This window comes from Saccopteryx bilineata, chromosome 6 (assembly GCF_036850765.1).
Source record: "Saccopteryx bilineata isolate mSacBil1 chromosome 6, mSacBil1_pri_phased_curated, whole genome shotgun sequence".
In the NCBI taxonomy this organism is placed as follows: domain Eukaryota; kingdom Metazoa; phylum Chordata; class Mammalia; order Chiroptera; family Emballonuridae; genus Saccopteryx; species Saccopteryx bilineata.
In genome coordinates, this window is record NC_089495.1 from 13,614,045 (window position 1) to 13,628,605 (window position 14,561).

Below are 14,561 nucleotides of genomic sequence, written 5' to 3' on the forward strand. Positions count from 1 at the left end.
CGTCTTCCCTAAGGCCCCACAGAGGAACAGCCCTATGACTCTGGCTTGAGCTGGGCCACACTGGTTGTCGCACCCCCGTCGTCTGTACTTTTCTTGACTTGAGTATTTCTTGGATAAATGGGTTTTCAGGTCATAAAGATACGTATTCATCTGCATTGCTGGGTTAACAAGGGTTTTTGCATGTCGGACACATGGGCTGCATGAGTCCCATGTTAGTCATTTAGCCCTGAAAGTGACATTAATTTACGGAGGCAGAAATACACAGAATTGTCTAAGCAACAAGCTTTTTGATCAGACAATGGCATTGTATTGCCTCTTAACAAACAGAAGCCCTTCACGTGAGCAGGCGACATTTAAGTAGGACACCAGAGTACCGTCAGCCCTGCAGCTGGGCTCTAAAGAAAGATTGATTCTCCTTTTTTCTTCCTTTTCTTTGGAATCTGCTTCTAGTTTTTGTACTTTTAGAAAAGCTTTAAAGGTTCTTAGAGGAAGAATTGGTTGTTAAGTGTGTCTATTTTTTCCCCATTATGTCTCTTTATTGGCCTGTTTTCACCCAAAATTAAAATTGTGGTCTTGGTTTATTTTGTAAAAAGCATTTTTTCTACCCCAATTTAGGGTATTTTAAATGCTATGCACAAAATTTAGATTTTTAAGGAGATATGTTTAAAAATGAGATTTTTCTGAAAATCTGTTCGAAGCATGTATTTCTTTAGGTATACACACAAAGCATCCTAGTTTGCGTAGACTAATTTGAGAGCAGACTGCATTGATCCTTATCTCCCCACTGAGGAGGCCCTGAAGGACCATTTTTTACTCTTGAGACGGATGCTGAGTTACTAAATTTTTGGTCAGGGCCTCGCCCGCCATCCGCCAAGCACTGGACAAGCCAAGAAGCCGTGATGGGCACACAGGTGGAAGAGCATACTACCAGACAGACCCTCCTGAGCCAGGCCGTCTGTGACCCGAGTCTGCCTGTGACCTGTCGTAGATACTGGACAAAGCTGCTTCTGAAAGATAAAATGTTGTGTGGGTTTTCCCGTTAATGTGTCCGGCCTGCCTAGGCCCTGTTTTAAGCATTTGTACAAATTAACTGAGTGGGACATGAGAGAGGGAATGATCTCCCGAGAGGGTGGGGGGCCTCTAGCCGAGCTGTGCAGGGCAGGACTCACTCGCCACTGTCGGGGCCCCAGGAACAAAGCCCAGACCCTCTTTTTGTATCCGTGTAGCTCCAGTCTTAGCGAGTGTGTTAGGCTTACCTCCAGGTGTCCCCTGACCTGGCTGGTGGCCACCTGGCCCTGAGCACTGCTGACGGTCCTACCATGCCCCCGACTGAGCTTGCTCTGCTCTCCACCGGGGACTCCACACTGTCCCCCTCTGCAGCCTCCCAGCCCTCCCTCTCCACCCACTCGCTCTGGGCCGATGACCTCACTCACTGGTCAAGGCAGCGGAATCCATGGGAGGGCAGTGCTTCAGCACCGGCCTGTTGGTCCCCAGACCGACCTGCAGCTACGTCCGCCCCGGTCCCGACAGTGGCGGTCCCCAGACCGGCCTGCAGCTACGTCCGCCCCGGTCCCGACAGTGGCGGTCCCCAGACCGGCCTGCAGCTACGTCCGCCCCGGTCCCGACAGTGGCGGTCCCCAGACCGGCCTGCAGCTACGTCCGCCCCGGTCCCGACAGTGGCGGTCCCCAGACCGGCCTGCAGCTACGTCCGCCCCGGTCCCGACAGTGGCGGTCCCCAGACCGGCCGCAGCTACGTCCGCCCCGGTCCCGACAGTGGCGGTCCCCAGACCGGCCTGCAGCTACGTCCGCCCCGGTCCCGACAGTGGCGGTCCCCAGACCGGCCTGCAGCTACGTCCGCCCCGGTCCCGACAGTGGCGGTCCCCAGACCGGCCTGCAGCTACGTCCGCCCCGGTCCCGACAGTGGCGGTCCCCAGACCGGCCTGCAGCTACGTCCGCCCCGGTCCCGACAGTGGCGGTCCCCAGACCGGCCGCAGCTACGTCCGCCCCGGTCCCGACAGTGGCGGTCCCCAGACCGGCCTGCAGCTACGTCCGCCCCGGTCCCGACAGTGGCGGTCCCCAGACCGGCCTGCAGCTACGTCCGCCCCGGCCCCGACAGTGGCGGTCCCCAGACCGGCCTGCAGCTACGTCCGCCCCGGTCCCGACAGTGGTGGTCCCCAGACCGGCCTGCAGCTACGTCCGCCCCGGTCCCAACGGTGGCGGAGCTCCGTTCCCACGGCCAGGCTCTCATCTGTCTTCTGGGCTCCGTTCCCCATCTGTCACCTTCCTTTCTCTCTTAACTGGTTCTTTCTTACCAGTATTAAAACGACCTCATTTCTGTCCTAGTTGGGGGGAAAAATGCCTTCCTCCAACCCCCAACTACTTCAGATTGTGTATGCAAAGCAGTCCGTTTATTCTCCATAAGGTGATGCTCAATGTTAATTCATTTTTAAAAATTAATTTTGCGTGAGCTTTTGCTTTTACTTTAACTTTTATGATGTTAACTTAAGGAACTAAACCACTGCAGTTGTTTTCCAATTAAATTTTTAAAAATTCTTGCTAAGATCACATGGCTCGTAAGTGGAGAGCCAGGACCGTAATGTAACTCTGAGTCCAGTCTCTACTGAAAACTGCCCACGGGGCTGACGGGAACGTGGGTAGTGATCTGGGCAGGAGCGGGTTGGGAGGAAGGGAGGGATGGGAACCACACTAGAATAAGGTGAAGAGGGGGAGGTGAGGATACTCACCCCACCTCTCTCATTCACAACCAGAGTTCTAGAAAGAGCACAAAGCCCATGCGTGGTAAGCCCTCAGGGAATGTTACCTATGTTGTCCGTGACCTTTCTTTGCCATTTGACACAGTTCATCTCTCCATTCAACAAATGTGTCATGAGTTCCTAATATGTTTCCAGGCAAGTTGTAGGTGCTGGTTGGGGATACGGAAGTGTATAAACAAACAAAATGACCTTTATGAGGACATATGTAGGACAAGCAGGTACACTACAAATATGGTAATATGCAGTATAGAAAAGTAAAGCAGAGAGGGAGAAAAGCTGTGTTTCAGGGTGGGGTTGCAGTTAGAAATAAGGTGGCCGGAGAAGTCTTCCCTGAGACCTGACCTGGGGACCTGAAGGAGGCTGGGAACTGAGCCCCAGGTATTATGGGGGATAAATATATTGAGAAAATTTGCATTTGAGTGGACCTGTTCAAGAGTCAACTGCATATATACATACAAACATGCATATTGATTTGTGACATATGTGCACAGAGGAGGTTTTTAAAAATGTTTTACATTTGAGTGAGATTTGTCAGTGATATATTTAGAAATGAGTGATATTTCCACATATTTTGAGAGTATGTATATGTTTAGCATGAATTTAGTTCTATTCTATTCCATTCTATTCGTTAGTACCCACTGTTTTTCAAAACTACAATACCAGACATTCATCTGGTTCAGCTGTTGCGTCCCTCTTTTGTGCCTTGTCCTCTGACCGGATACTGTCCATCCCATTCCAGGTAAAGAAACGGCTGCGATGAAAGCTGACCTCCTGAGGGCCAGGAACATGAAAAGGTACATTAACCAGCTGACGGTGGCGAAGAGGCAGTGTGAGAAGAGAATCCGAGCCCTGGGGGGCCCGGCCTACGACCAGCAGGAGGACGGGGCCTTGGACGAGGGAGAGGGGCCGCAAAGCCAGAAGGTAGAACGTTTGAGTTTCTTGTTCTGAGTATTTCCTGCTTGTTATGAACACCGATGGGATCAGAGATACATAGTCCTTTAGCTCTTTGGTATTTAACTTAAGACGTATGTTCAGAATATATACTCTCGTGTTTGCTTTGACGAGTGAGGAGCTGAGTCACTTGGTGTCCTTGCCTTCCGGGAATGTGGTGGGTCGGACAGACAGGCCCGAGGTGGGTGTAGTGTGTGCACATGCTGATGTGTACCCCCCTCTGCCCTCCCACAGTCTTAGAGGAGCATATTTATATTTGCAAGGACCCGCTCATGTCACCCACTGCCACTTGGATAGAAATAACCACCTATGAAGTGGAAGGTGTCTTAAATGGTAAAAGGTGTTTTACTTAACTCTCACCTCATGGCTGTGCAACACGTACTTTGATGTCCCCATTTTACAGGTGAAGAAACAGTTGATTTCTTCTAACTAAATTACCTAAGGTCATGTAGATAGGAAGAGGCAGCTCTAGATAAAAACCCAGATCTGCTTGATTCACAAATCTGAGTGTTTCCTCACCAAACCATAATATATCAGTGGCTGTTTTTGTGCAGCAAAACTTCGACTGTCTGATGCCAAGTCCTTAAGTCATGGATCATTATAAGAACGTGTTCTGGCCCAGCCTTGTACCTGTCCTTGTTTTCAAGGACCATGCACGTCTCCCAAGACTGAGAGCATGTCAGTGTGGAAAGGGACAGCCATGGTCCCCTGTGAGGAGCTGGCTGTAGTGCTTGAGAATAGGATTTCAAGGCAAACTGCAGACTCCTCTTGTAAAGTGACGCTTCACCACAAGCAGCAGCATCGGTGTCACGGAGCTGGCTGTAGCCTCCAGTCTCGCTTATTCTGATTTTTAGTCTCTTGACCTTTTCCTGTTCAGCTCTTGCTTCTCCGTGAGCTTCCCCTTCCTCCGCATTCCAGTAATGAGCTTGTTCCTCATTCTGTCCCAGCTGCCGTTAGAGCCTCTTCAGCGAGGGTGTGCTCCTCGTGGGACTAACTTTGCTGCAGCATCTTGCACAAGTGGCACAAGTGCAGCCCTGAGTGGCTCTTGTTGTATAGAGGGGTCCACGCCCACTGGAGCTGTCTTTATTTTGCTGTTACCAAATGTACCTTTCTGCGATTTGGCTTTGTGGCCCAAAATGAAAACCTCACCTTTTGGTAATCGTTGGAGAAAGATTGGATTTGGCAAGTTGAATGTTGTCCCTCTTCCTCCTTCTCCTCAGTCTCTGGGCTCTTAAGTAAATTTCTAGCCACAATTTTTGTAGATGAGGTCTTCTTGTATCCTGTCCATTCATTCATTCATACACTCATTCATTCATTTAATGGACATTTATTGAGGGTCTTCAATTTCTCAGTTACAGTGCAAGGTACTAAGATACTAAATGAATAAGACAGAGTCCCTGCTATCAGGGTCCCATGTAATGATAGATAAGTGATACAACACGGATGAGAGATATACACCTAGGAGAAGTGCCTGACGGTTAGCTACCTAGTCCGAAGATGGTATGATTTTAGATGTTATAATAGAGAAAAATCCTGCAAAAGATTAAGGAAGGTCATTTTAGGAGAACTGAATGTGATTTCAGCACAGGTTATTTGAAAGCTGCTACTATATTGGGTTTAATCTGGTTCTAGCTCCATTTTAACTCATTCTTCCAGATACTTAGGAAAGGAGAAACCCATTTCTGTCACAACAGTTTATCTTCAGTGTGAATCCATTTCCTTCAGCCTTCAGGCCGGACGGCTCAGATAATATTACAGACTTTTATATTTATGATGGTTTGCTTTTCTAAAGTTAACTTAAGACTTGCGTGAGTTTGGGGTCATTCTGACATCTTCATAAATAGAGCAGTTTTGCTCTAGCATAATCATATCTGATCCAGAGGAATCACCACTAACTTTATTTCAGAACGTAGCTTTCAAAATTAGATGAATTCTTCGATCAAAAGAAATTGAGTGAATAAATAAAAGGCAAGGCTTAGTTATATGTTGCCTATAAGAAACTAAATATAAGGCTACAGAGATGTTGAAGGTAAAGGAGGGGAAGGATCGTCATGTAAAGACTAAGCATAAAACAATCTAAAGTAGCTCATGTTCCCACAGACAAAATAGGCTGGAGAACAAGGAATTGAATGGTAGAAACAAAGACAGGTCAGAAGTCAGTGATCTTCATCTTAAAGCCTACAAAATACAACTAAAATAACTCAAAGGAAGGAAATACTGCAACGACAGAAATCAGTGAACTAGAGAACAAATAGAAAAACCAATGAAATCAGCCTGATCTGAGGTGGCAGGGTAGATAAAGCTTTGACCTGGAATGCTGAGATCACCAGTTCGAAATCCCAGGCTTGCCTGGTCAAGGCACATATAACAACCAACCAGTGAACAACTAAAGTGAAGCAACTATGAGTTGGTATTTCTTGTTTCTCTAACCCCCTGCTCCTCTCTCTGTAAAATCAAAAAAATCTTTTAAAAGAAAGCAAAAGGCTATTCTTTGAAAAGATCAATAATATTTATACATGCTAGTTAGACAAAGAAAAAGAGAGAGAAGACAAATGATTAATATTAGGAATGAGAGAAGAACATCAGTGTAGATCCTACATACATTAAAAGAATAACAAAGAAATATGAGCAACCTAAAGCCAATAATTTTTACAATTGAAATGAACTAGACAAATCCTTTTGAAAACACAAATGATCAAAACCGACTCAAAAAGAAATGGAATATTTGATTACTCCTAGATATATTTTTTAAAAATGAATTAATAATTTAAAACCTCCCATAAAGAAAACTTCAAACTCAGATCACTTCACCAGTGAATTCTGTTAAACATTTTAAGGCAGAGATTAAATAGCAGTCCTAACCACCCTCATTCAATAAGTGAAGAAGGAAACTCTTCTTGTCACACCAGGGTAACTGGTACCAAACCAGAGAAAAACATGAGTTAAAAAACATAACTGCTGACCAATATCCTTCATGACCCTAAAAAGAAAATCCTTAACAAAATTTTAGCAAATCAAATCCAGCAATCTATAAATAGAAGAAGTACTCCAATAAAAGTTCTCCTGGCAGGGGGTCCTTAATGTGAACAATGTACATCATTTTTCTGCAACTTTATTGTCAAGGCTTGATGGAATACTTATTTACTCAAACAGCTTTATTAAGGTATAATGACATATAGTACACTGCATATAAATAAAGTGTATACAAAGACTTGGACATATAGGTATCCTCATGAAATCATCACCACGGTTAAGATAGTAAATATATTTATTACCCCCAAAAGTGTCCTTGTGCCCTTTGTAATTTCTTGACCCCACTTGAGTGAGACCCACTGATCTAATCTTTTCACCCATGTTACTCAACTTGAAAGTGACCTCTCACCTGCTCTGGGTCCTGGCAGCCATCACTGTCTTGTCTTTCTTAACCAAAATCCTGGTTCAGGTTTCCTTGATCAGTTTTTGTTGTTGTCTGTTGTAATTCACAACAACTGTTACAAGTCTCACAACAATTTTCACCTCCCGCCCCCCCAAATGTAGAAATTAATCCATTGGAAGTTAAAGCAGTCTAATATTTACAATTTGAATTTTAAAATCTTTTTTATTAATTCTCTTAATAGATCCTTCAGTTTGGAGATATCTTGGCCAATACTTCTTACCGAGAGTACTTCCGAACGTACATGGAAAGGGTGGACAAGAGAGCGCTGATTCGTTTCTGGGAGTCTGTGGAGTGTTTAAAGAGTGCTAACAAGGTCGGTGTGCAGACGAAGGAACGTGCGTCACTAGTGATGGGAGCTTGTGCGTTAGGCAGGGTGTCTGTTTCTCGCAGACAAAGCTGTAGGATAAGAATACATTGAAATATAACACTGGCACTATGTCCTAGCCCATAATGATAAATAAAATTAGATTCTCTTTTATTACTAAAGATGCTTTTGAATGTCTAGTGAAAGAGGGAAAAAAAGGATTTATAAATGTACAAAAATAGTGAATTTAGTTTGAGTAGTTCCTTTTCAACACATTATAAAAGGGCATATGCATGCGCACATTGCAACTGTAGTATTAAGTCTTGTCACCTACAGCTCAATCTTATAACCTTGCTAATTTTAATATCATAATGTGCATATTTTATACTACTGCTTGTTCATCTACTTAGATTATGATTGAGTTAAGGGACACAGAAAAATGTTTTGATTACTTTTTGTAAGATGTCTCTTACAATTAAAAGCTCAACAATAAACATTGTATTTTGTACTTGCTAATTTCTTAGTATATTTTTAAGAATTAAAGTGTGAAAAATATATATGTATGTATATGTCTATAAATATACTTAACAAGCCCTGGCCGGTTAGCTCAGTGGTAGAGCGTCAGCCTGGCGTACAGGAGTCCCGGGTTCGATTCCCAGCCAGGGCACACAGGAGAAGCGCCCATCTGCTTCTCCACCTCTCCCCCTCTCCTTCCTCTCTGTCTCTCTTTTCCCCTCCCACAGCCAAGGCTCCATTGGAGCAAAATTGGTCCGGTGCTGAGGATGGCTCTGTGGCCTCTGCCTCAGGCGCTAGAATGGCTCTGGTTGCAACAGAGCAACACCCCAGATGGGGCAGAGCATCGCCCCCTGGTGGGCGTGCCGGGTGGATCCCGGTCAGGCGCATGCGGGAGTCTGTCTGACTGCCTCACCATTTCTAACTTCAGAAAAATAAAAAGTAAAAAAAAAAACCAAAAAACTTAATATGAATTACATAAGACATATATTTCATGGGCTTATTAAAATAAGCACAAAAGAGCATTGAGCATGGTAGATGACTCATTTGGTCTTTCCACGAATGTTGCTAGAACTGAATCCCAGTGGTTGTCAGACGCTCCTCGGGAAGTGTTTGTCGTCAGGAGCAGTTGTCTTCTTAGTGTCTGACGTCCTCCCTTGGTTCCGGAGGGACGCGCACACAACGCCACAGCCCCTGCTGGCGCCCCCGTGTGCGGTCTCAGCGTCTGCCTTCCGGCAGCCAAAGACAGACAAAGCAGAGGAAAGTAACCCTCACAGATGCTATTTCTTACTTCTTTTAATATCTTCCTGTCATTTCAGAATGAAATCCCACAATTAGTTGGTGAAATTTACCAGAATTTCTTTGTGGAGAGCAAAGAAATATCTGTGGAAAAAGCACTTTACAAAGAGATCCAGCAGTGTCTTGTAGGAAATAAAGGTATTGAAGTGTTCTGCAGAATCCAGGGCGATGTGTATGAGATCCTAAAGGACAGGTACTACCCGTCATTTCTTGTCAGCGACCTGTATGAGAAGCTGATGATAAAAGAGGAAGAGAAACATGCTTCACAGTTGATTTCTAACAAGGACGAAGTGGTGAGTCATAGTCAGCTTTCTGCTTCCTCTCTGGTGCATAAGCTTGGAATATGATTAGGCGAGCTCATATTGTATAAGCCGGATTTGGGGCGCACCTTTGTCTTTTAGCACACAGGACTTTCAGTAGAACTTGGAGTTGAATTTCATGGTTGCTCCGGCCTTACCCACATCTTTCTTTGTCCTCTCACACACTGGCTGCCATTTCCCAGCCCTGAGTTAGAGAGCCCCCTGCCTTTTGTGTGCCTGAGACACACCCTGAGTTTGATCCCTGAAAGTGCGGGCAGGAAGCCTGCAAGGTGGGCTGTTTGTGGCCTGGACCAGGTTAGAGAACCAGGAGAACTGTATCGTCCAGCCTGAGAGTAGACAGAGGATGGGGGGAAATGAGGGCAGGAAGAGAATGTGGGAGGAGTCGTTGGAAATATTTTGGAGTTGAAAACATTAGATGAGGCCCTGGCCGGTTGGCTCAGTGGTAGAGCATCAGCCTGACGTGTGGATGTTGCAGGTTCGATTCCTGGCCAGGGCACACAAGAGAGGTGCCCATCAGTTTCTCTACCCCTCCCCCTCTCACTTCTCTCTCTATATCTCTATCTCTTCTTCTCTCTCTTCTTTCCTCCTGCAGCCATGGCTCGATTAGAGTGAGTTGGCCCAAGGCACTGATGATGATGGCTCCATGGCCTCCACCTCAGCTGCTATAAAATGATTCCCATAGCAACAGAACAAGGGTCCCAGATGGGCAGAGCATCACCCCCTAGTGGGCTTGCTGGATGAAATCCTGTTGGGGTGCATGCAGGAGTCTGTCTCTGCCTCCCCTCCTGTCACTAAATTAAAAAGAAAACAGATGAAATTAAGATATTTTGAGAGGACCTTGCTTAGCCATACCTTACGTCTAATTTTCTTCCACTTTTTCCATGATTTTGGTTAGCCCAGTTGCCAGCTCTCATTTACGTTAATGACTTACATGAGTTTAAAGATTTGTGAAGGAAGGTTTAAAAATAAAGCATTTAAAACTCATCCTACATAGAAAGGTAATCACATATCTTGGGTTCTTTCTGCCTAGTTCACTGCATCTCAAGCCTGAGGGTCAAGTGCTCTCTGGGTGGTTTAGAATCCGGTGTTGCTTAACTGTTGTTAAAGTCATTCATTCAGGCTTTAAAAAAATATTCTTTTATTTTTTTTTCTTTACAGGGACAGAGAGAGAGAGTCAGAGAGAGGGATAGATAGGGACAGACAGGAACGGAGAGAGATGAGAAGCATCAATCATCAGTTTTTCGTTGCGACACCTTAGTTGTTCATTGATTACTTTCTCATATGTGCCTTGACCTCGGGCCTTCAGCAGACCGAGTAACCCCTTGCTCGAGCCAGCGACCTTGGGTCTAAGCTGGTGAGCATTTTTTTTTATTTTTTTTATTTTGCTCAAACCAGATGAGCCTGTGCTCAAGCTGGCGACCTTGGGGTCTCGAACCTGGGTCCTCGGCATCCCAATGCAACGCTCTATCCACTGCGCCACCGCCTGGTCTGGCTGCACTTTCTTTTTAAGACTGGCCAGTTTGTTTTACCTGTGTTCTCTCTCTATCTAAAAGTTAAAAGGGTTACTATGCAACTGCTTTGAAGAAGTTACTCAAGTTCATAAAAAACACCAATACCCAACAGATAAATTGAATAAGGACTTGAACTGACACTTGATATGAAAAGTAAGAGTAAACAAACATGAAAAATGTCCAACTTCACCTGGGATTCAAAGAAGGGTCTTATGTATTAATAATCTTTTGATCCAATAATCCCACTTGTCGAAATTTATCCTAGAAAATAGCTAAAATGTAGAAAAAAGTTTATGCACAGTGTTTACTTTAGTACATCTGGGATAGCAAAAAGGCAGGAGCAGCGGTAGGTGCCTGCCTCGGTTAAATGATCAATTTACATAGTACTGTGTAGACATAAAATTATAATTTTGAAAACAATAATACCCTGAAAATATGCTATATTGTATGTTATGTGTAAAAAGCAGAATACCCGCTTGGGCGTATACAGGTGTATAATAGGTCATGCTAGGGGTACTTGTGGGCAAGGACTAGAAAGAACCACAAAAATGAAAACAGCTTGATTTTCTGTGATTATAATATCTTGTGTTGCTTTGAAAAGAGTTCAATTTACTGTTTGTTACAATTAATAAAAGTTAAAAGAAAAACTCTAGAAGAAGTTAAGGAGTTTTTTCCAGTGCCCTGCTGTTGTTGCTACTCATGAATCTAATTAATATGCCCTTTGACAATCTATCCAGATTTTTCCAAGTTACCTGGTTCTTTGTGAACTTCAAGTTGCTTTCAAATGCTAACCATTTTACTAGTAAAATAGTCTACCTAATGATTTATAAAATAGTGCTTCAACAGAAGGACCGAACCAAGTGTACATAGAAAGGACTCTCACTAGTAGGAAGTCAGAAATTTTACTTGAAAGAGATTTGCATGAGTTTTTTATAATATTCTTAGGACACCAAAACGAAGTGCAATCTCAGTGTCTTTGTCAAAGGTCAGGCTGAGGCCCCGGCCTGGGAGCTCAGTGGGCAGAGTGTCGTCCTGGGGTGCCGAGGCTGCGGTCCTGATCTCTGGTCAGGGTGCAGACAAGAGGCAGCCAATGAGTGCACTACCAAACAGCAACTAAGTGGAACAGCGGCTTGATGCCTCTCTCCCTCCCTCCCTCCACCTCTCCCCCTTTCCCACTGCTGCTTCTCTTCTCTTCTCTTCTCTCTCTCATCAATAGAAAAATTTTTTAAAAAAAGATTGTGTTGTGTTAGAAAGTAGCTGTTTCCTTCCCTAGTTCCGTGCACAGACAGCCCCCAGGTGTACCGTTTGGGAAATAATGGTATGGAGTTTTTCTCCTTTTTCTAGACTATTAAATATTTCTTTCTCTTCCCCACCCCCTTCCACTGCAATCCTGAATACCAGTTACTTTAGTTCTAAATACTGGAATTTTTCACTTTACTGAGAAAGAGCAGTGTAGGGCTTGCGGTTGCCTCCATCATGGCCATGCGGGTTCTCATTGGCCGAGGAGAATACAGGCCGGGAAAATACTTCCCTCTTCACTCAGAGCTCACAAAGCCCTGACGCGTTCTCTGGCTCCACAACCAGGAGAGTCTTCTCCGGTTCCTCCTAGAATCAAAGACCCCCACCAGCCTCAGTCGGGCTTCCAAAGCCCCACACCTCCGGTTCCCCATCTGCACACCTCTCTCTCTCTCTGCAAAACTGGCTTCTTCTTCAGCACTCTGCATTCTCCGCTCTCCCTGCAAAACTGCCTGGGCACACAGACCCCTCCTCCAGCAAACGTTAGCAAAACAATGGCCCCTCCCCAGCAGGAATGCAACCGGCAGTTTGCAATTAACTGCCCTGCTCTGAGGGCAAGCACACACTTGGCTGCCCAGTGCCATTTTTTAACAATAAAAGTGAGCAAACTCAAAAAATACAAATTTTACAAACTCATTTGTTCAACAAGCAGCCTGCTTCTAGACCTTCTACTATAGATTCTTCCCTTAGTGCAACCTCGTACTTTGGACAGTGCACTTTAATGACATAGTGCCCGTAGAATAGGTCACAACTATATACGTAACAGTCCATCTTTGTAAGTGCAGTGGTCATGGGACTTCTTTCCTCAGGACCCGGGAGGGGAGGCCACTGAGGAAGCCGCGGATGAAGGCACCAGCCAGATGAATGAGCAGGCCAACTTTGCTGTAAACAAACTACGGGAACTAAATGAGAAACTTGAATATAAAAGGCAAGCTCTAAATTCTATTCAAAATGCACCAAAACCTGACAAGAAGGTAACTCTTTTGCTTTCAAGGTTGTCTTTGAAAGTTTCCACTTTTTAAATTTGATAAATAGTAGTTTTCAGTTTATGTTGGGAAGTGTCACAGATTCTTTAGAAATAATTTACTGTTTGTTTTGTTTTTGTGCTTCTAGTAAGAATTAGAAAAGTACTTGTTAAAAATGTTAGGTAAGGGTCTAACTTGGTTGTTTTACATGTGATATCCTGTTTTCTCAGCGCCATTTGTTGGGAAAATTTGCCTTTTCCCATTGAATGGTCTTGGCACCCTTGTCAAAAGTCATTTGACCTATTGGTGAAGGGTTACTTCTTGGCTTTCTTTTTTTTTTTTTTTTTTTTTTTTCTTCTTTTTTCATTTTTCTGAAGCTGGAAACAGGGAGAGACAGTCAGACAGACTCCCGCATGCGCCCAACCGGGATCCACCCGGCACGCCCACCAGGGGCCACGCTCTGCCCACCAGGGGGCGATGCTCTGCCCATCCTGGGCGTCGCCATGTTGCGACCAGAGCCACTCTAGCGCCTGGGGCAGAGGCCACAGAGCCATCCCCAGCGCCCGGGCCATTTTTGCTCCAATGGAGCCTTGGCTGCGGGAGGGGAAGAGAGAGACAGAGAGGAAAGCGCGGCGGAGGGGTGGAGAAGCAAATGGACGCTTCTCCTGTGTGCCCTGGCCGGAAATCGAACCCGGGTCCTCCACACGCTAGGCCGACGCTCTACCGCTGAGCCAACCGGCCAGGGCTCTTCTTGGCTTTCTACCCTTGCCTTGGTCGATATGTCTGTCTGTGTGCCAGTACCGTACTGTTTGAATTAGTGCAGTATGGTAGCAGTTACTGAAATGAAGAAGTATGAGTTTTCCAGTCTTGTTCTTTTTTCCCCATATTGATTTGGCTGTTCAGTCTCCCTTGAGATTCCATATGAATTATAGGATTGACCTTTCTGTTCATGAAAAAAAAATCGTTGAGATTTAGACTGGGATTGAGTTGAATCTGTAGGTAGCGTGGGTAACATTGGCATTTTAGCTATATTTAGTCTGTTAATCCAAGAGCATGGGATATCTTTCCATTTATTTCTATATTTTTAAATTTCTTTCATGCACATCCTGGAGTTTTTATTGTAGAAGTCTTTTACCTTCTTGCTTAAGTCATCCTACTTATTTTATTATTTTTGCTCTTATAAAGGGAATTGTTTTCTTAATTTTCTCTTCTGGATTGTCTATTGCTAATGTATAGAAATACAATGATTTTTGTGTGTTGATTTTGGACCCTGCTGCTTGCTGAATTGCACAGCATTTGAAACGGGTCCCTAACCCCCGGGCTGTCTCCCTGTGGCAGATCGTGTCCAAGTTGAAGGAGGAGATCGTTCTGACCGAGAAAGAGCGCACGGACCTCCAGCTGCACTTGGCCAGGACAGACTGGTGGTGTGAGAACCTGGGCATGTGGAAAGCCTCTATTACCAGTGGCGAGGTGGGTCTGATTGCTTCTCCTCCCACTTCATTTTCAAAGTTTAACTTCAGGAGCCAAGATATTATTCTGGAGAATGAAGGCTGAGGATAGAAAATGTATTTTTTCTTCTAGACTGCACTTGTCCAACGACCTTCCTTCTCCCATATTCTCACTCTGCTCTCCCGTGACTGGGAGCTGTGTTGGTGGCCTGGTAGAGATCCACTCTAATTCCACTGCAGACAGA

General features: G+C 44.9%; 1 protein-coding gene across 1 annotated transcript in view; it reads left to right on the forward strand.

Annotated features, from left to right (window-relative positions):
- The window catches only part of SNX25 (sorting nexin 25), a 98,781-nt gene that overhangs the window by 62,693 nt on the left and 21,527 nt on the right, over positions 1-14,561 (forward strand). Inside the window, exons 7-11 of the mRNA XM_066235142.1 lie at positions 3,514-3,695; positions 7,343-7,474; positions 8,797-9,069; positions 12,713-12,877; positions 14,207-14,338. Coding sequence (XP_066091239.1) covers positions 3,514-3,695; positions 7,343-7,474; positions 8,797-9,069; positions 12,713-12,877; positions 14,207-14,338 — 884 coding nt within the window. The remainder of the gene's footprint in view (positions 1-3,513; positions 3,696-7,342; positions 7,475-8,796; positions 9,070-12,712; positions 12,878-14,206; positions 14,339-14,561) is intronic.